This window comes from Dendropsophus ebraccatus, chromosome 7 (assembly GCF_027789765.1).
Source record: "Dendropsophus ebraccatus isolate aDenEbr1 chromosome 7, aDenEbr1.pat, whole genome shotgun sequence".
Classification (NCBI taxonomy): domain Eukaryota; kingdom Metazoa; phylum Chordata; class Amphibia; order Anura; family Hylidae; genus Dendropsophus; species Dendropsophus ebraccatus.
In genome coordinates, this window is record NC_091460.1 from 107,607,171 (window position 1) to 107,627,619 (window position 20,449).

Here is a 20,449-nt window from a genome sequence, read left to right on the forward strand (position 1 = left end):
GGGGGGGGGGGGGGGGGGGTGGGGGGGGGGGGGGGGGGGGGGGGGGGGGAAATCACAAAAATAATGAATGTCAAGGTAAAAATAGCATTATTCGTGAGTACAACATAATGGTCCTCATCTATATTTATATGATCTATTTCTTACCCATATATCAGCCTTTGTGGTAATTGGCTTTCCCCCATAGAGGTTGATCATTTCAGGTGCTCTGTATGAGAGAGTGGTATATCTGGAAGACAGACCAAGTCAAACTGTATTATTGAAATAGAAGTAACAGGGCTGCATCTCTCAATAAAATCAGGGGCAAAGTATTCACACAACTGTATCAAAGATTATGGTCACAATCAGAGAGGAGCGAATCACTCATCTAAATAAAGCAAAGCGATTCGTTTGATCAGCATTTTGCTCATTGAGCAGACTGCCTTTCAGCGTTGCTCCGCTCCCTGCCACTCCACCTCGAGTGCCAGAGAAAAGCTGGATCCAATCCTGGGGAACTGGTAGAAGTTTCCCCAGATTGGATCCAGCTTTCCCCGACACCCAGGGTAGAGTGGCAGGAAGTGACGAAGCAGCGCTGAAAGACAGTTGGCTCAATGAGCAAAATGCTGATCAAACGAGTCGCTTTGCTTCGTTTAGATGAGCCTTTCGCTCATCTCTAGTCACAATGCGTTTCACTAAGAGTTCATCATTCATTTTTTACTTTGAAGCATACCTGCCTCAAAAAGTGAGTGATCGCAAGCAGTTTTATAATATACCCGCTCTCCCCCCCCCCCCCCCCCATGTTTAAATCATCATTATACATACAACCAAACTGTGCTCCACAGGAAGTCCCAGTCCTTTGCACTCTCACATAAGGAAAGCCACCTGTTTATCATGCAGGTTGTATATTAACTGAGTACAGTTAACTTAGGCTAATTATATTATTAACTTTTCCTAATTATATTATCAGTTATGAAGCGTAACAGGAGACAATGCTCTTTATTATGTAACAAATCAGTCAGTATAATGTCCCTGTGTGGTTACAGAGGTTTTGGTGCTGTGTGACAGGAGAGCTGACCATCCAATGTGAGCACTCCCCAGGATTCTCTGCTACTGAATGTGGACACACAGAGCTGTACACATGCTCAGTGAAGGGAGACACCTAGTGGCCGTATGTATAACCTTGATTTAAACATAGAAAACTTAAAAAAATAATGAGTACTGTACATTGCAAAACTGCTTGTGACCACAACCTCTATTTTTTTTTTGTAGCAGTCCCTCTTAAAAATAAAACATTTCAGTGTATTCGGATGAAACAATGAAACACAGTAAGACCATCTCCATACAGAACTGTTCCAGCCACCAGACAGAAACATTTTCGAGCCATTTCTATAATGAACATTCATCACATTCGACATTAACACAACATATGCTGAAAATCTGCTGATGAAGACACTGATGTCTGGCAAGGTTTAAAGCAAGTAAAAGAGTTTTCAGGTTTTCTGACAACTGTCCATAAAAATGACTGAGAAGCCAAGCATGAACATGTGCTGATAAATCAGGACCCTGTTACAGAATAGACGATAAAAAATGACTTCTTTACTCAGCTGTAAAGACTAAATTCAGCAGTTTTCATACCTTACTTTATAATAGATTTCTTGGTGCTTGGTCCAGTGGAAAATGCTTTTTATCATTGGTGGATTGTGCCATCTGGGCGGGGCTTCCCGTCTGCTGCGCCACTTCACCCCGCCCACATCGGCCCCTCTGTGACATCATCGGCATCTAGGCTCCAATCCCTCAGTGGCCATTAGAACAAACCTGGGTGGGGGGCCTATACACCAATGACATCATGGAGGGCGGGGCCTGCGTTTCATAAATGTGGGTGAGGCAGGGACCAAGCACCAAGAACTCTATTATAAAGTAATATGAAAACTGCAGAATTTAGGCTTTACAGCTGTGTAGAGAAATACTCATACAGAAAAGGGGTGAAAGTGTCACTTTAAGTGATTTACAGTATCTGTACATGTAAAAGGACCCTGATATCGTGAGTAGACAAGAGACACATGTAAATATTTTTCTATAAAAAAAGCATTGTCCAATCGCATTTTTCACACTGAACAACACTATCCAATTGGCCGTGGGGGTTTGTCTGCCATTGCTATGGATCAAACTGCTAGAGGAAAACCCTGGCTGTCTGTATCAGTAACATACCATGTTACTGTGCGGAGCTTTATCAGAAAAGACTGCCTATGCTAATAAGGTCTTATATGTGGCACAAACGTCCAAAATGAAACAATAAAAAAAAAAAAAAAAATACACAGAATGAGACGTTATACATATGTATGGCAATAGCAATAACACAGTTAATCATCACAAAGTTCTAAGTTCCATTATTTGGGCCTCGGGCAGTTTTCATGACTAACGCTGCATTAGAAAATGAGGAACTATAATAAAATATGTTTCCATGCTTAATCCCGTGATTGTGGCTCACGCAGGCAGCCCTGGGAGCATAACACAGGTCTATAGATTATTACTATTATAGATTAAACAAAGAAGAAGTATTGTATGTACAAAGCTAAAGGCCCTATTCCACCAACAGATCTGATGACAGATTATCTGCCAAAGATTTGAAGCCAAACCCAGGAACAGACTATAATCAGAGAACAGGTCATAAAGGAAAGATAGCGATTTCTCCTCTTTTCAAATCCACTCCTGGGTTTGGCTTCAAATCTTTGGCAGATAATCTGTCGTCAGATCTGTTGGTGGAATAGGGCTTTAAAACAAAAGAGAAGATGGTTGTGATGAAATAAACTTACAGTCTACAGGCAGATTACAGCCAGATACAAGCACCGATTGACTATGGATCCTTAGGGTCCATTTACACAGAAAGATTATCTGACAGATTATCTGACAGATTTGAAGCCAAAGCCAGAAACAGACTATATACAGGTCATGAAGGAAAGCCTGAGATTTCTCCTCTTTTCAAATCCATTCCTGGCTTTGGCTTTAAATCTTTGGCAGATAATCTTTCTGTGTAAATGGACCCTAATGGTGCGTTTACTCAGAAAGATTTATCTGACAGATCTTTGAAGCCAAAACCAGGAACAGACTATAAATAGGTATCAGGTCATAAAGGAAAGACTGGGATCTATCCCCCTTTCAAATCCATTCCTGGTTTTGGCTTTCAAAATCTGTCAAATAAATCTTTCTGTGTAAACGCACCCTTATGCTGGGTTTACACGGAGCGATTATCGGGCGAGTTTTCGCGATAACGATCAAATTCGAACGATAATCGTACGTGTAAATGCGGGGAACGATCGAAAAATCGTTCATTTTGATCTTTTAACAGGTTCTTAAATCGTCATTTGTCGTTCGCAAAAAATTCGCCGATCGTTCCGTGTAAACAGTCGTTCACTGATTTTACCTATGTGTGAGATAGGCTTAAGCGATCACAAAACAATCGCAAAGCGAATTTTCTGTACGATATATCGCACCATCTAAACGCTGATCGTTTTAAAAAAAAATTGTTACTTCGAAATCGTTAATCGTACGATCGAGCGAATTATCGCTCCGTGTAAATTTAGCATTACACAGCCCAATTATTGCGAGTGAAAGGCCACATGAACAATCACTCAATTCAATTAATGTCTGCAACACATCCTACGTACACAGGGAGATGTTCGGCTAAATAATAAGGATTCCCGTCCCTTGCACTAAAATTACAATCTGCCAATTAAAGGAGAATTCCAGCGATCCCATAAAAACTAAAATGCAGAAAAAGCACATCGGTGCACTTACCGATCCCCCAATTGTTTTACACCTTTCCAACTTGTCTACACTGCTTCTAAACTCAGATTCAAACTTTTACAAATAATCCCAGACTTAGGCTAGGTTCACACTGCGTTTTCAGCATCCGTTTAACAGATCCGGTTTTTTTTTAACGCCCAGAAACGTTTTTTGGTCCGCCAAAAAAAACGGATCCGTTTTTTTAATAATGGAAGTCAATGGAAAAACGGATGCACACAAATGAATCCGTTTTTTGCAATCCGTTTTTCATGCGTTTTTTTGCAAAAAATGGATGCGTTAAACGGATGTTAAAAACACAGTGTGAACCTAGCCTTACATCATGGCACCCAGACGGGAAACTACATCTCCCAGCATGCACCTCAGAGTCAACTGTCAGGTAACCACCCCTGTCTTGTAGTATTTGCCCACCACTGGCTCAATCTGCTTCTGCTTTGTACAGCAAACACAATATCTATCTATTTGCATAGGTAGTTTAGAAAGAGAGAGAGAGATGAGGGGTGCCCCCTTTCCCCTATACTGCTCAGGAGAGGCTGTTCTTTCTCCGCGCTTGGCCAGGTGATCACTGTGTAATGTCAGTGGTGGGCAGCGTTACAGATGAGGTGTTACATCTGTAAAAGATCATGTGACCTCTGTCTCAAAGGGGAGGGGGAGAATAGAGGAGTGGAGACAGAGTGGACCAAGCAGTGAGGATTTTGAGCAGCTTCAGAGGATGAGTCAGGATGTGCTGCAGACAAACAGACCAATTCATGTAATAGAAGAGCATGGGTGCCTCATAGGTGCAGGAGTCAAGCTCCATAGTCTTAATACAGAACCAGACTCCCTGATCATTCCGTAGTAAGGAGTCCAGTGGGCGGTATCACTCAATGGACTGGACTCTTTAGCATGGAAACATCAGAGATTTCAATCAATAAATAAGTCATACTAAATCTTTTCCCAAAGATATATATCCTCCTTCTGTTCTATAACATGATGGTGATGGCATAGGGAGCATTATCATGAGGACAGGTTGCCTTTAATGCCTCAAACATCAGGTCTTGATAAAGAACTACAAACAATTTCAGGAACCCATCTACTTACTTTTTAATTTCCTCTTCTACAATGTTTACTCCATCTTTTTGAGGGTTGAGAAATCTGTTTGTGGCACTACCGAAGTCACACAGCACGTAATTCCCATTGTCGTTTAACAAAATGTTCTCAACCTTAAATGGAAAGAATAAGATGGCTTATACGGTACTGAATGTATACAATAGACAAGTATGTGCTGCTGAAAGGTGGAAAATATTATGTACACAAAACACACATCCACAGCTAAAATCTATCTGTGACTATTATCAATCAAAAGAAATAGATATAACAAGCATGGACTGTTACATTCAGGGTCTGAAGAAAGTCATTATCGTCACATGCAAAAAGGTGTGAGGCCTCCAAAGTGTGGTCATTACTCCAAGTGTTATAGGATAACCAATCCAGGAAGGCCTAAAGCAATCTAGAAGTACATGCAGAAATGGTGGCCTCTGGCTATTGCCAAGGTCAGTGATTTTATTGTCACAGTAAGAAAAAAATTATTATTAAGGGTGCGTTCACACGTACAGGATCTGCAGCAGATTTGATGGCGCAGATTTGAAGTTGCAGATTCAATGCAAAGTAACTCTGGGCCATCAAATCTGCTGCGGATCTGCTGCAGATCCTGAACGTGTGAACGGACCCTTAATGTCTGGACAAATACTGTGGTAATTCCACAAGTACATATTAGGCCCTATGAACACCACATTCATAAGTATGTAGTGATGACAGGAATTGGTGGATAAAAACAAAACATACAAACATAACACAACATAATTTTCATATACTATCCATTAACTGGTTAGCAATATCTGCTTTAGAAGGTTAAAGGGGTACTCCAGCAGAAAAAAAATGACATTAAATTAACTGGTGTCAAGTTATTTAGATTTTTAAATTACTTCTATTAAAAAGTCTATTAAAAGTCTTTCAGTACTTCTCAGCTGCTGTATGTCCCACAAGAAGTGGTGTCTTCTTTCCAGTCTGACACAGTGCTCTCTGCTGCCACCTCTGTCAGTGATAGGAACTGTTTGAAGCAGTAGCAAATCCCCTCTCCTGCTCTGGACAGTTCGTGACACGGACAGAGGTGGCAGCAGAGAGCACTGTATCAGACTGGAAAAAATACCCTACTTCCTGCAGGACATACAGCAGCTGATAAGTACTGGAAGACTTGAGATTTACTAACAATTTACAAATCTATATAAAACTTTCCAATACCAGGTAATTAAAAAAAAAAAAAAAGTTTTTCTCTCAGGAGTGCCCTTTAAATTGATCATCAATAACTAATAGAACAGTTATATTATTCACTGACATTATGATCTTTGTTAATTCTGATTCACATACTAAAAGCCTATATGACAACTTATTTAATATAATAATAAAATACATTTTGATATATAAAATATAATAAAAGATATAGGCAAATCTCCACCTTTAGGTCCCGATGGACTATTGGCGTTTTGCACTGATGAAGTCTGGCCACTGCTTCACAGGAATCACAAAATATCCTCAAGATCTCCGCTTCAGAAAATCCCGACTGCAGCCTCTGATTCATCTGGTTTACAACTTGCCCAGCTGGTAAACATAAAGCAGACCTTCATTACACCATTCTAGGGACTATCTCACCGAGCACATCATATGATGTTGGACTCATTTAGCATGGATGGGTGGAAAGACAGTGAGATTACAGGGGTTATCCAACGCTACAGAAACATGGCCACTCTTGCATCACTGTCTCCAGTTCAGGGGTGGTTTGCTATTAAGCTCAATGTACTTTAATGGAACAGAGTTTCAAACCCAACCCAAACTGGAGACAAGAGTGGTGCAAAAGTGGCCATGTTTTTATAGTGCTGGATAACCCCTTTAAGAGACAGAGTGATGAAACTATACATAGAGCAATATGTTCCCAATCACTCTCTATAAAAGAGCCTATAGATACAGCATCTCCTTGAAGGACGCTAGCAACAGGGGTGAGGAATAAAAAAGAAAATGGAGTTGTTTTTGTTGGTGTACCTCTGTAACATGGTTGAGAATATGCTGCCATTAAAGCATATCTGTCATTTCTAATAAGTTTTAAAAACCTGTATGGTTTTGTTGCATTAACCCTTCATAGTGGTGACTAGCTGACTTTAAAGTCTTTCTTGTAAACAGGCGGCCCATTGTCTTAAATAGACATCATCATGATGTCCTCAGCATTTGGAGGAAGTGGAAGGGCACTCCCATGGGGAGTACACTGTTAGGAAGCTGTTCTTACAGGAAGGGATTTTATTTTACTTAAAAATCCCAGGTCTTCCAGTACTTACCAGCTGCTTTATGTCCTGTGGGAAGTGGTGGATTCTCTCCAGTCTGATACAGTGCTCTCTACTGTCACCTCTATCTGCGACAGGAACTATCCAGATCATGGACAGTGGTGGCAGGAGAGAGCAGAACATGTTTATTCTTCAGCGCGGACAAAGCAAGAGCGCGCGCCTCCCATAGACTCCCATTATAAGAGGAAGGCTAGCGGCATTCCAGGGCGGACAATTCCGCCACGGAATTCTGCTAGTTTTGCTCAGTGGGAACGAAGCCTATGTCAGACTGGGAAGAATACACGGCTTTCTGCAGGACATACAGCAGCTGATAAGTACTGGAAGCCTTTAGATTTTTAAAGGGGACCTATCAGCAGGTTAGACAAATGTAACCTGCTGATAATCCCCTAATGCGCGGTGGACAGCGGAATCGGCCTGGCCATAGAATGGTGTCTATGAAGCCAGCGGAAAGGCATGCTGCTGTGAGCGGTTACTAGTGGCGGGAACTTATCCACGTGGATTCCATAGTCTGAACCAACCCTTAGGGTATAAACCCACACACCGTATAAGCAGCGTATTTACTGCTGCGATACGCAGCAAATACGCAACAAATACGCAGCAGATTAGATCTAAATAACTGAACACAGCATCAAATCTAAACTATCAAATCTGCTGCGTATTTGTTGCGTATCTGCTGCGTATACGGTGTGTGGGTTTGTACCCAAAAACTAAAAACCATGTCATTTTTAGTGGGGTCAACTGACAATCTCATGACAGACATAATTGTTTTTCCCCCGTCCATTTGTCCTGTCTCCCGTGAAATAAGCCCCAAGTATTCCTGGCAGCCCTAAATAACAATAAAAGTAAATAAACAAACACAGAGTGCCGTACAGCTTAGATATACAGAGTGCCGTACAGCATATATATATATATATATATATATATATATATATATATATATATATATATATAAACACAGTGTGCCGTCCAGTTTATATATATACAGAGTGCCGTACAGCTTATATATATACAGAGTGCCTTACAGCTTATATATACATAGTGCCGTACAGCTTATATATACATAGTGCCGTACAGCTTAGATATACAGAGTGCCGTACAGCTTATAAATATATACAGAGTGCCGTCCAGCTTATATATATACAGAGTGCCGTACAGCTTATATATATACAGAGTGCCGTACAGCTTATATATATACAGAGTGCCGTACAGGTTATATATATATATATATATATACAGAGTGCCGTACAACTTATATATATATATATATATATATACAGAGTGCCGTACAGTTTGTATATATATAAGCTGTACGGCACTCTGTATATCTAAGCTGTACGGCACTCTATATCTAAACTGTACGGCACTCTGTATATATATATATATATATATATATATATATATATATATATATATAAGTTGTACGGCACTCTGTATATATATATAAGCTGTACGGCACTCTGTATATCTAAGCTGTACGGCACTCTATATCTAGAGTGCCGTACAGCTTAGATATACAGAGTGTCGTACAGTTTATATATACAGAGTGCCGTACAGCTTATATATATACAGAGTGTCGTACAGCTTATATATATATACAGGGTGCCGTACAGCTTAGATATACAGAGTGCCGTACAGTTTATATATGCAGAGTGCCGTACAGCTTAGATATACAGAGTGCCGTACAGCTTATATATATACAGAGTGCCGTACAGCTTAGATATACAGAGTGCCGTACAGCTTATATATATACAGAGTGCCGTACAGCTTATATATATACAGAGTGCCGTACAGCTTAGATATACAGAGTGCCGTACAGTTTATATATACAGAGTGCCGTACAGCTTATATATACAGAGTGCCGTACAGCTTAGATATACAGAGTGCCGTACAGCTTAGATATACAGAGTGCCGTACAGTTTATATATACAGAGTGCCGTACAGCTTATATATACAGAGTGACGTACAGTTTAGATATAGAGTGCCGTACAGCTTATATATATACAGAGTGCCGTACAGTTTATATATATATACACAGATTGCCGTACAGCTTAGATATACTGAGTGCCGTACAGTTTAGATATAGAGTGCCGTACAGCTTATATATACAGAGTGCCGTACAGTTTAGATATACAGAGTGCCGTACAGTTTAGATATAGAGTGCCGTACAGTTTAGATATAGAGTGCCGTACAGCTTATATATATATACAGAGTGCCGTAAAGTTTAGATATAGAGTGCCGTACAGCTTATATATACAGAGTGCTGTACAGTTTAGATATAGAGTGCCGTACAGCTTATATATATACAGAGTGCCGTACAGCTTATATATACAGAGTGCCGTACAGTTTAGATATACAGAGTGCCGTACAGCTTATATATACAGAGTGCCATACAGTTTAGATACAGTGTGCAGTACAGCTTATATATACACAGAGTGCCGTACAGCTTATATATACATAGTGCCGTATAGCTTAGATATACAGAGTGCCGTACAGCTTAGATATAGAGAGTTCCATACAGCTGGATATACACGGAGTGCTGTACAGCTTATATATACAGGGTGCCGTACAGCTAAGATACACAGAGTGCCATACAGCTTAGATACACAGAGTGCCGTACAGCTTAGATATACAGAGTGCCGTGCAGCTTATATATAACAGAGAGGCGTACAGCTTATATACACAGAGTGCTGTACAGCTACATATACAGAGTGCTGAATAGCTTAGATACACAGAGTGCCGTACAGCTTAGATACACAGACTGAGCTGTCATTTCAGAAACAGTTCATCAGTCAGGACTGTAAAGGCTGGGCCACTCTCTCATATCTCTGGCTGTGCTGCTGGGTCTCATCTAACACCTACATAAATATGCAAAGCAGTGACGTGTGGTAGAGTCTCAGGGATTTCCATAAAGGGACCTTACAAAAAGATTTTATTTTAAAAGTTGCAGTGGCTTGAAAGCTTTGTCCTTGGCTATGGATGAGACAGGCATAACAAACAGAGCGGCACTGCACAGTGCATACAAGTGGAATGATTGCACCCGCAAAGCCGTAATATTGGAAATAATAAGAATGCATGGAACAGGTGTGGAATTGCCCATATGTATCCCTCCACATTCAGAGCTGCCCACCACTTTCCAGGTGCTTTATAAACATGAAATAATATCCGGTTGAATTTTTTTTGTTTGTTGTTTAAAGGGAACCACAGCGGCATAGTCATGCTGCCTCCGCCCTCACATTTGATTGGCAGCCTGAGCACTGGGAACTCCGAAAGAAAAAAACTTTCAAATTAAATGGTTTCAGACAGTAATATAGATTTGTAATTTGCTTCTATTTAAAAATAAAATCTCCAGTCTTCCAGAAGTGGTGTATTCTTTCCAGAACAGTCATGTCAAACTCTGGCCCGCGGTGCCATTTTTTTTTTGGCCTGCCAGGCAATTCAGAGTTTTAATTACATCAGGCCTGCCATGGTTACTATATATGAGACTATTGGGGAGGGCTGGCTACTATGTAAGAGACTATGAGGGAGGGCTGGCTACTATGTAAGAGACTATGAGGGAGGGCTGGCTACTATATATGAGACTATTGGTGAGGGCTGGCTACTATATATGAGACTATGGGGAGGGCTGGCTACAACATGAGACTATTTCGGGAGTTCTGGTTACTATATGAGACTGATGGGGAGGGCTGACTACTATAAAAGAGACTATGGGAAGGGCTGGCTACGATATAAGAGACTATGGGAGAGGGCTGGCTACTATATAAGAAACTATGGGAGAGGGCTGGCTACTATATGATACTATTGGGAAGGGCTGGCTACTATATAAGACTATTGGGGAGGGCTGGCTACTATATGAGACTATTGGGGAGGGCTGGCTACTATTTGAGACTATTGGGGAGGGCTGGCTACTATATGGGAAACTTAGGGGACTGGCTACTATTTGGGCACTATTGGAAGGGCTGGCTAATATGTGGGGCAATTTTGGGGGGATTGGCTATTACATGGGTTGGGGTTTAATCATGTCATAGCAATGTATCACGTCATTTATCATTTTGGGGCTGGGAGATGCACACCAGTGACAGTCCCAGGACTGCGGCATTTCCGATGCACTTGCTCCCTGTACTCTCCTATACGCCGGAAGCCACATGCCCGGGCATGCAGGGTGCCCCACTGCTCCCTGTGTCACCAATGCACACCCCCTAGGAGGCTCAGTGAAATTTAAAGGGCCGGTGCACCCTTAAAGGGGTAGTGCGGCGCTAAAAAATTATTCACAAAGTAACACACATTACAAAGTTATACAACTTTGTAATGTATGTTATGTATGTGAATGGCCCCCTTCCCCGTGTTCCCCGACCCCCGCCCATGGACCCGGAGGTGTAGTGCATTATACATACCTGATACGTGTCGACCCCCGGCCACCATCTTGGGACAATGACGTTGTCTTCGGGAGGCCGGCCGACCCGCTCCTGCCGTCCCCCTCTGCTGCGTCATAGCTGTGCTCAGCCGCGATTGGCTGAGCACAGTTATGCTCACCCAATGGCGGCTGAGCAGCTGATGATGCAGCAGAGGGGGGCCAACATGAGGGACGGATGGAGCGGTTTGGCCGGCTGCCCGAAGACAACGTCATTGTCCCAAGATGGTGGCCGGAGGTCGACAAGAATGCTGTAAGTATAATGCACCAACACTTCCTGGTCTAGCGTGGGTGGGGGGGAACATGGAGAAGGGGGCCATTCACATACATAACACACATTACAAACTTGTATAACTTTGTAATGTGTGTTATTTTGTGAATAAATGTTTAGCGCAGCACTACCCCTTTAACCGCAATGAGTATCACACATACATAGCTGGGTGTCCCATTGGTACATAAAAAACAAAAAGACTGACAAATATAACATTAAAAGGACATGTGTAGCTTTCACAAAAGGTAAATAAATAAACCACAATAAATAACTTATCTATATGAACAATAAAGTAGTAGTTAGTGCTTACCTCTGCAGTACTCCATAAGGATAAGGATCTCCCAAACATTATCACTAGCAGAATTAATTGCACAGTCTAAGTAGCCAACAATATTTTTATGGCCAGATAGCTCCTTCTGCAAAAGGAGGAAAAAAAACAATCATGAAAATATAATAAAACCCTTTTAACCATATTATATATATATATACACACACACACACACACACACACTCTACCACAGGACCATAAGAATGTGTTAACAATGACATTTTAGTATAGCATATTATCACATGAGATGTCAACCAGATAAAAAAAAAACATCCTATTCAAAAAAACAAAGGGATATATATATATATATATATATATATATATATATATATATATATATATATATATATATATATATATATTATTTTTTCCCCCAACTGGTACCAGGAATTTGTAAAAAATTTTAAATTACTTTTATTTAAAAATCTCAAGTCTTCCAGTACTTATCAGCTACTGTATGTCCTGCAGGAAGTGGTGTATTCTTTTCAGTCTGACACAGTGCTCCCTGCTGCCCATGACAGAAACTGTCCAGAGAAGAATAGGATTTTCTATGGGGATTTGCTACTGCTCCGGATCATTCCTGACATGGACAGAGGTGGCAGCAGAGCGCACTTGGTCAGACACCACTTCCTGCAGGACATACAGCAGCTGAAAAGTACTGGAAGACTTGAGATTTTTAAACAAGTAATTTACAAAACGAGTATAACTGTTTGGAACGAGTTTATCTGAAAATAATATTTTTCCCCGGAGTGCCCCTTTAAGTTTAAAATCATATTGACAGACAATGGAACCCAAAGTGTATAGTCTCAGGGAATGCATTGACCTCTTCAATGTCACTCTTCTAGTAGAAACCTATCTGATGATTTCTCAGTCGCTCACTCTCCATGGGTCATGTACAGTAATCATAATCTTACATAAAGAATGATAAATGTGCTGTTACGTGTTCCATATTAGGTTCTGCAAACATAATACTGTATATGGAATAAATACACATACACTTGGAATTGCAATATTAAGCATTCTACTCAATCAATACCACTAACAAGACAGGCAAAATTCCTGAAGCTTCTATAGACACTGCAAAATTTAGTTAAAAAAAAAAAAAAAAAAAAAAAGACCACAAAATAAATTCTTCTTCAGTGACATCAAGCACCAAAAGGCAAATAGTTTTTTCTTCCAGCCTTTAGGAATGAAATTAAATCCACTTCAGTTGCTAATGTTTCTCTCGTCCTCCACATGAATCTAAAATACATGCAGACATTTTTAAAAGGGTACTCCGGAGATAGACTTTTTTCTTTCAAATCAACTGGTATTAGAAAGTCATATAGATTTGTAATTTACTTCTATTTAAAAATCTCCAGTTTCCCAGTACTTATCAGCTGCTGTATGTCCTGCAGGAACTGGTGTATTCTTTCCAGTCTGACACAGTGCTCTCTGCTGCCACCTTTGTCCATGTCAGGAACTGTCCAGAGCAGGAGAGGTTTTCTATGGGGATTTGCTACTGCTCTGGACAGTTCCTGACATGGACAGAGGTGGCAGCAGAGAGCACTGTGTCAGAATGGAAATATTGAATCACCTCCTGCAGGACATACAGCAGCTGTTAAGTACTGGAAGGCTGAAGATTTTTAAATAGAAGAAAATTACAAATCTATATAACTTTCTGACACCAGTTAAGTTGAAAGATTTTTTTTTCCGCCAGAGCACCCCTTTAGAGTCTCATATCCCTTCAGCCCCCATGGCAGGGCGTAGTTCATAAACTAGTATGTGTCTCCAGAAAGTTTCAATAGCACTCATTTATATGTATAATATGGGCATATATCATGCTTTTCACCAGACTAAGCGTTCTCATCAATGCTCCAGTAAGCAGCATTATCAGTCAGCACTGCATGTAGCGGAGACAAGTCTTCTTGATGGACGCAGAATATAGTAGTAGACTCTCAAAGCCCATATGTATCCAGGGGCGGATTAACTTTACCATAGGACCCGGGCTGTTCACCAAGCCTGGGCCCCCCCACCCCACTGTAACTATGGCAGCACTAGCCTGGCGTTCATAGTACAGGACAGATATTGTCATGATGTCCTGATTTGTGCAAAATTGCCATAAAAAAGCTGTGATTTTTGCAAATCATGGCGGAAGTGCAGCCAGGAGACAGTACACCACTGAAAGTATAAGTCTTTTTGGGTGGTCATGGGCCCCCCAGGAGCTCAGGGCCCCGGGCTGCCCCTATTATAATCCACTACTGCATGTATCAACCGTTCTCACATGGTGAGGAGAGGAATCGGGCGTGGCACGTAAATCTTTAGTATTGGACGATATTTGGAATGGTCCATATGTGTACTAAACATGTTTCGGGAACCTAATTGTTCCTTCATCAGTGGTAAAACCACCCATCATGGAGGAGACATGTAAAATACTGTTTTAATACAGCGTCCTACTGAAACATGGCAGACATTATGGGGCGTGTAATAAACGGACAGGAGTTTTGCACAATTACATAGTGTATAAATACTGTAGCTCTCTATGAAACAGAAAGCAGATTTTCATAGAAGAAATCTGGGGAAGCAAAACCCTTCAACCATTGGCAAATGCAAACAATGTGGTTGAAGATGGTGGAGGAAGAGCAGACCAACAACTAAGGGAAATTTCATAGGGAGTTTTTGTAAAAGGAAGAAAAACAGACACAAAGGGGAGATTTAGCAAACATGGTGTAAAGTGAGACTGGCTCAGTTGCCCCTAGCAACCAATCAGATTCCACCTTTCATTTTCCAAAGAGTCTGTGAGGAATAAAAAGTCTCCCCCATAATGTCATACTGACTAGTTTATCTGAAGTCTCAATGTATCACACCTGCAAATATACAGAGAGACTGTAAAAGAAAAATGCACATGGCTCCAGACAACCATACTGCCAACTGAAATTTGCCATTGCGTTGTATGTACAAACTCTCAGGGTGCTAAAGTTACCATCCAAATAATAATATTATATTAGGTTTTTAACCCTTTGGCAATTTATACATCAGTGACGCTTCAGTATCTTTTCCCAGTGCAACATGCGATACGTTCAAGGGGAACTTCAGTGAAATGTCTTCTATTTCAAATCAACTGGAGTCAGAAAGTTATATAGATTTGTATGTTACTTCATTTTAAAAATCTCCAGTCTACCAGTACTTATCAGCTGCTGTATGTCCTGCAAGAAGTGGTATATTCTTTCCAGACTGACACAGTGCTCTCTGCTGCCACCTCTGTCCATGTCAGGAGCTGTCCAGAGCAGTAGCACTGTGTCAGACTGGAAAGAATACACCACTTCCTACAGGACATACAGCAGCTGAAAACTACTGGAAGACTTGAGATTTTTACATGCAACTAAATTACAAATCTGTATAACTTTTGGACACCAGTTGATTACAAAGATTTTTTTTTCCTGCCGGAGACCCCCTTTAAGCATGTCACACTGGCAAAATGCAACAGCACACGGAGTTTGAACCCCCACATATTTTAAATGTAAAAGTGCACCGAATGCCATATTTTTCAAACGTTTTCCTGCCAGAAAATTGGTGTAAATATATTTCATTAAAAATATAATACATATTATATATATATATAGTAGATGTGGTCACCCGGACATGTATTGGGATATACTTGTATGTGATGATCAGTTACAGCTGCTTTGTTCTCCACCCATACTTTCACTCTCTGTATGAGTACACCTCTACTGTACAGCAACACACCCAACCAGAACAGGGGGTTTACAGATGAAATCCCCTCCTCCCGGGTGATATAACAGTGTATTGTTTTATTTTGCCTTTGTTTATGGGCTACTCATCTGTGCATTGTCCCTTTGCACCCTGGTCACCCCCTGTCACTCTGCTGTTGGTCTTAGTCTTTCCTGGGCTTCCACTTAGTCAGTGCTACTATCTCTGGCTTCATAAAAGGACAGCATGGTAACTTGCTTTAGCTGCATCTATTGCCTGCAGGTCACAAGCCTTTTAAAGGGGTACTCCGGAGAGAGTTTTTTACTTTCTAATCAACTACTATTAGAAAGTCATATAAATATTTAAATTACTTCTGTTTCAAAATCTTCAGTCTTACAGTACTTATCAGCTGCTATTTGTCCTGCAGGAAGTGGTGGATTCTTTCTAGTCTGACACTGTGCTCTCTGCTGCCACCTCTGTCCATGTCAGAAACTGTCCAGAGCAGGTGAAGTATTTCTATAGAGATTTGCTACTGCTCTGGACAGTTTCTGTCATGGACAGAGGTAGCAGTGGGGAGCTGGATTTACATACTATAGATTTTACCTACTAATTTTGTTGCTTGATAGATCTCTCTATACCCAAACAGAGGGAGATCTAACAATGGAAGCTGGTGGGAAGAATCTGTCATGGACTGCCCCAATAACTTATGTTTCAGGCAGTATTAAAATGATAACAAGTTCCCCTTAAAGGGGAAGTTCACAACAACAACATCATCAACTAGTGCCAGAGCAGTTGAGGTTTTCTATGGGGATTTGCTACTGCTCTGGAAGTTCCTGACATGGACAGAGGTGGCAGCAGACTGCGTCAGACTGGAGAGAATAAACCACTTCCTGCAGGACATACAGCAGCTTATAAGTAATGGAAGACTGAAGATTATTAAATAGAAGTAAATTACAAATCTTTGGCACTTACTGGGACCAGCTGATTTGAAAGAAAACATTTTTTGGTGAACTACCCCTTTAAGGTCAGGTTTCTCATGTTGCGGTAGCCAAATGTGAACAAAGGCATACCAGCATGTGGTGGTCAATGGACACACAAAATATGTTTAAATCTACATTATACATATGGTCAACTTGCGGTCCATACTGATATTTGTTCCTTTCTCTGTTCAAAAAAAAGAGACCAAACACAGGAAGTCCCAGCCCTTTGTGCTCTCACATAAGAAAAGACACCTGTTCCTCATGCAGGTTGTATATTAACTGTGGGCAATTAACTTAGGCTAATTATTAACTTTTACTAATTCTTTTATCAGCCTTGCAGCTTACCAGGAGACAATGCTCTTTGTTATGCATAATGTGGTTACAAAGGTTTCAGTACTGAGTGACAGGAGAGCTGACCATACAATGCAAGCACCCCCAGGATTCTCTGCTACTAAATGTGGACTTGCAGCAGCTGTATACAAGTGCAGTGAAGGGAGACACCTAGTGGCTATATGTATAACAGTGATTTAAACAGAGAAAATTTTAAATAATAAATTGCTTGCACTCACAACCCCTGTTGATTTGCTAAAATAAAGAATTTTCGTGGCAGGGCCTCTAAGTAAACAAAGCAATGCACTTTTGTAAACCGTTCTGTTACAGTTATGTGCAGAAATCTTGTGATTTACCACATAAAGCCAACGTGCTGGATAAGGGTTTCCTGATAAAAACGTAAGCTGGTTTTAATAAATATTTGCTGATCTGACATTGCAGCTATCACCAAACAGACTCTGAGAGGAAGCAAGCGCACAAAAGACGAAGGCCTAAAGCTGTATATAAAGTGCAGTGCTAACATTAAGGCATCAGCATGAATCCCACCATCACTCTGAGATATTAAAGCAAAGACTCTTCTCCCCAGTTGATCACAAAAGGAGACATAGCCGCATCTACAAGTATTGATGTGGCAGCTAAATGCAGCAAGAAATTCAATCAAAACTGCCAATAGAATATTCAGACTGTGTATGTCAGCACACCGTGCGCACAGTACTACATCAAAGGTTTTTACCTGTGTAGGGTTTTTTTTAGGGTGTATTGAATTTGTAAAGAGGTTAAGGAAATCCATTGGTAAGGTTTGATAATGGTAGATGGGAACTAGAGAGACAAATTAGATCCCCCCCCCCCCCCTATTTATATCAGAAATTTGTGTTATTACATATAAAATCTGTTTGTTCCCAATAGGTGAAGGTAGGGCTGGGCGGTATACCGCAAAAATACTGATACCGTCACTGGCGTCGGTTAACCGACTTCAACTTAGCCAGGACGGTAATTGCGGTATTTTTGTATTTTTATGTCCCCGCACCCGTCCTCTCAGAGTCCCCCGCACACGAGCGGCCCAGCACGAGCGCTGCACGTCATGTGCAGGAACGCTAGTATCGGAGCGGGAGCTGGAGGAGCAACAGGGCCCAGGTGACAATGCCGCCCGCCCCTGTCTGCTCCAAGCGACCCCCCCGTGCGCGCACCTCTCCGCCCTCTCCTCCCGTCCGGTCAGAGGCCCCGTCCTGCCGCATCTGTCCCGTCCATGCGCCCACCACCCGTCCGGTCCGGCGTCCCAGCACACTGAGGGGAGTACAGGACAGCCGCCCCCAAGTGCTGCTCCTCCACCTTCAGCTCTGACATGGCCGCCTCCCTGCACACACAGGACAACGTGTGCAGCGCTCGCCGGCCGGGGGGCGCTCGGACGGGACTGTGCTGGTCCCCCCTCCCGGACCAGTCTCGTCCACCCGGCCGGCGAGCGCTGCACACGTTGTCCTGTGTGTGCAGGGAGGCGGCCATGTCAGAGCTGAAGGTGGAGGAGCAGCACTTGGGAGCAGCTGACCTGTCATCTCATCCCCTCAGTACCAGTGCAGGACTGTAACATAGGAGGAATAATGTGCTGCAGCAGGCAGGATAACTTATAGCTGTGTGTGGTATCCTGCCTGCTGCAGCACATCCATTCCTCCTATGTTACAGTCCTGCACTGTTACTGAGGGGACTACAGTCATACACCCCTGTCCGCGCCCCTGTATAGTCATACACCCCTGTCCGCCCCCCTGTATAGTCATACATCCCTGTCCTCCTCCCCATACAGTCATACACCCCTGTCCTCCTCCCCATACAGTCATACACCCCTGTCCGCCCCCCTATACAGTCATGCACCCCTGTCCGCCCCCCTATACAGTCATGCACCCCTGTCCGCCCCCCCCGTATAGTCATACACCCCTGTCCACCCCCCATGTAGTCATACACCCCTGTCCGCCCCCCCCCATGTAGTCATACACCCCTGTCCGCCCTCCTATACAGTCATGCACCTCTGTCCGCCCCCCCCGTATAGTCATACACCCCTGTCCGCCCCCCCCCCATATAGTCATACACCCCTGTCCGCCCCCCCCCATATAGTCATACACCCCTGTCCGCCCCCCCCATATAGTCATACACCCCTGTCCGCCCCCCCATATAGTCATACACCCCTGTCCGCCCCCCCCCATATAGTCATACACCCCTGTCCGCCCCCCCCCATATAGTCATACACCCCTGTCTCCCACCCTATACAGTCATACACCCCTGTCCGCCCCCTATACAGTCATGCACCTCTGTCGGCCCCCCCCCCCCCGTATAGTCATACACCCCTGTCTGCCCCCCTGTATAGTCATACACCCCTGTCCTCCTCCCCATACAGTCATACACCCCTGTCCTCCTCCCCATACAGTCATACACCCCTGTCCTCCTCCCCATACAGTCATACACCCCTGTCCGCCCCCCCTATACAGTCATGCACCCCTGTCCGCCCCCCCGTATAGTCATACACCCCTGTCCGCCCCCCCATGTAGTCATACACCCCTGTCCGCCCCCCCATGTAGTCATACACCCCTGTCCGCCCTCCTATACAGTCATGCACCTCTGTCCGCCCCCCCCCGTATAGTCATACACCCCTGTCCGCCCCCCCCCATATAGTCATACACCCCTGTCTCCCACCCTATACAGTCATACACCCCTGTCCGCCCCCTATACAGTCATGCACCTCTGTCCGCCCCCCCCGTATAGTCATACACCCCTGTCCGCCCCCCCCATGAAGTCATACACCCCTGTCCGCCCCCCCCATATAGTCATACACCCCTGTCTCCCACCCTATACAGTCATACACCCCTGTCCGCCCCCTATACAGTCATGCACCTCTGTCCGCCCCCCCCCCCGTATAGTCATACACCCCTGTCCGCCCCCCCATATAGTCATACACCCCTGTCCGCCCCCCTATACAGTCATACACCCCTGTCCGCCCCCCCCATATAGTCATACACCCCTGTCCGCCCCCCCTATACAGTCATGCACCCCTGTCCGCCCCCCCCCGTATAGTCATACACCCCTGTCTCCCACCCCATACAGTCATACACCCCTGTCCGCCCCCTATACAGTCATACACCCCTGTCCGCCCCCCCTATATAGTCATACACCCCTGTCCGCCCCCCCTATACAGTCATGCACCCCTGTCCGCCCCCCCCGTATAGTCATACACCCCTGTCCCCCCTGTATAGTCATGCACCCCTGTCCGCCCCCCCCGTATAGTCATACAACCCTGTCCCCCCTGTATAG

The 20,449-nt window shown here is 43.2% G+C and overlaps 1 protein-coding gene across 2 annotated transcripts in view; it reads right to left on the reverse strand.

Moving 5' to 3' along the window:
• Positions 1-20,449, reverse strand: part of BMP2K (BMP2 inducible kinase) — a 130,975-nt gene that overhangs the window by 48,495 nt on the left and 62,031 nt on the right. For both annotated transcript variants that reach the window (XM_069978104.1, XM_069978103.1), the window contains exons 3-6: positions 12,138-12,243; positions 6,272-6,414; positions 4,858-4,979; positions 145-226 (exon numbers count right to left, since the gene is read on the reverse strand). In XM_069978104.1, the coding sequence (XP_069834205.1) occupies positions 145-226; positions 4,858-4,979; positions 6,272-6,414; positions 12,138-12,243 (453 nt within the window). The remainder of the gene's footprint in view (positions 1-144; positions 227-4,857; positions 4,980-6,271; positions 6,415-12,137; positions 12,244-20,449) is intronic.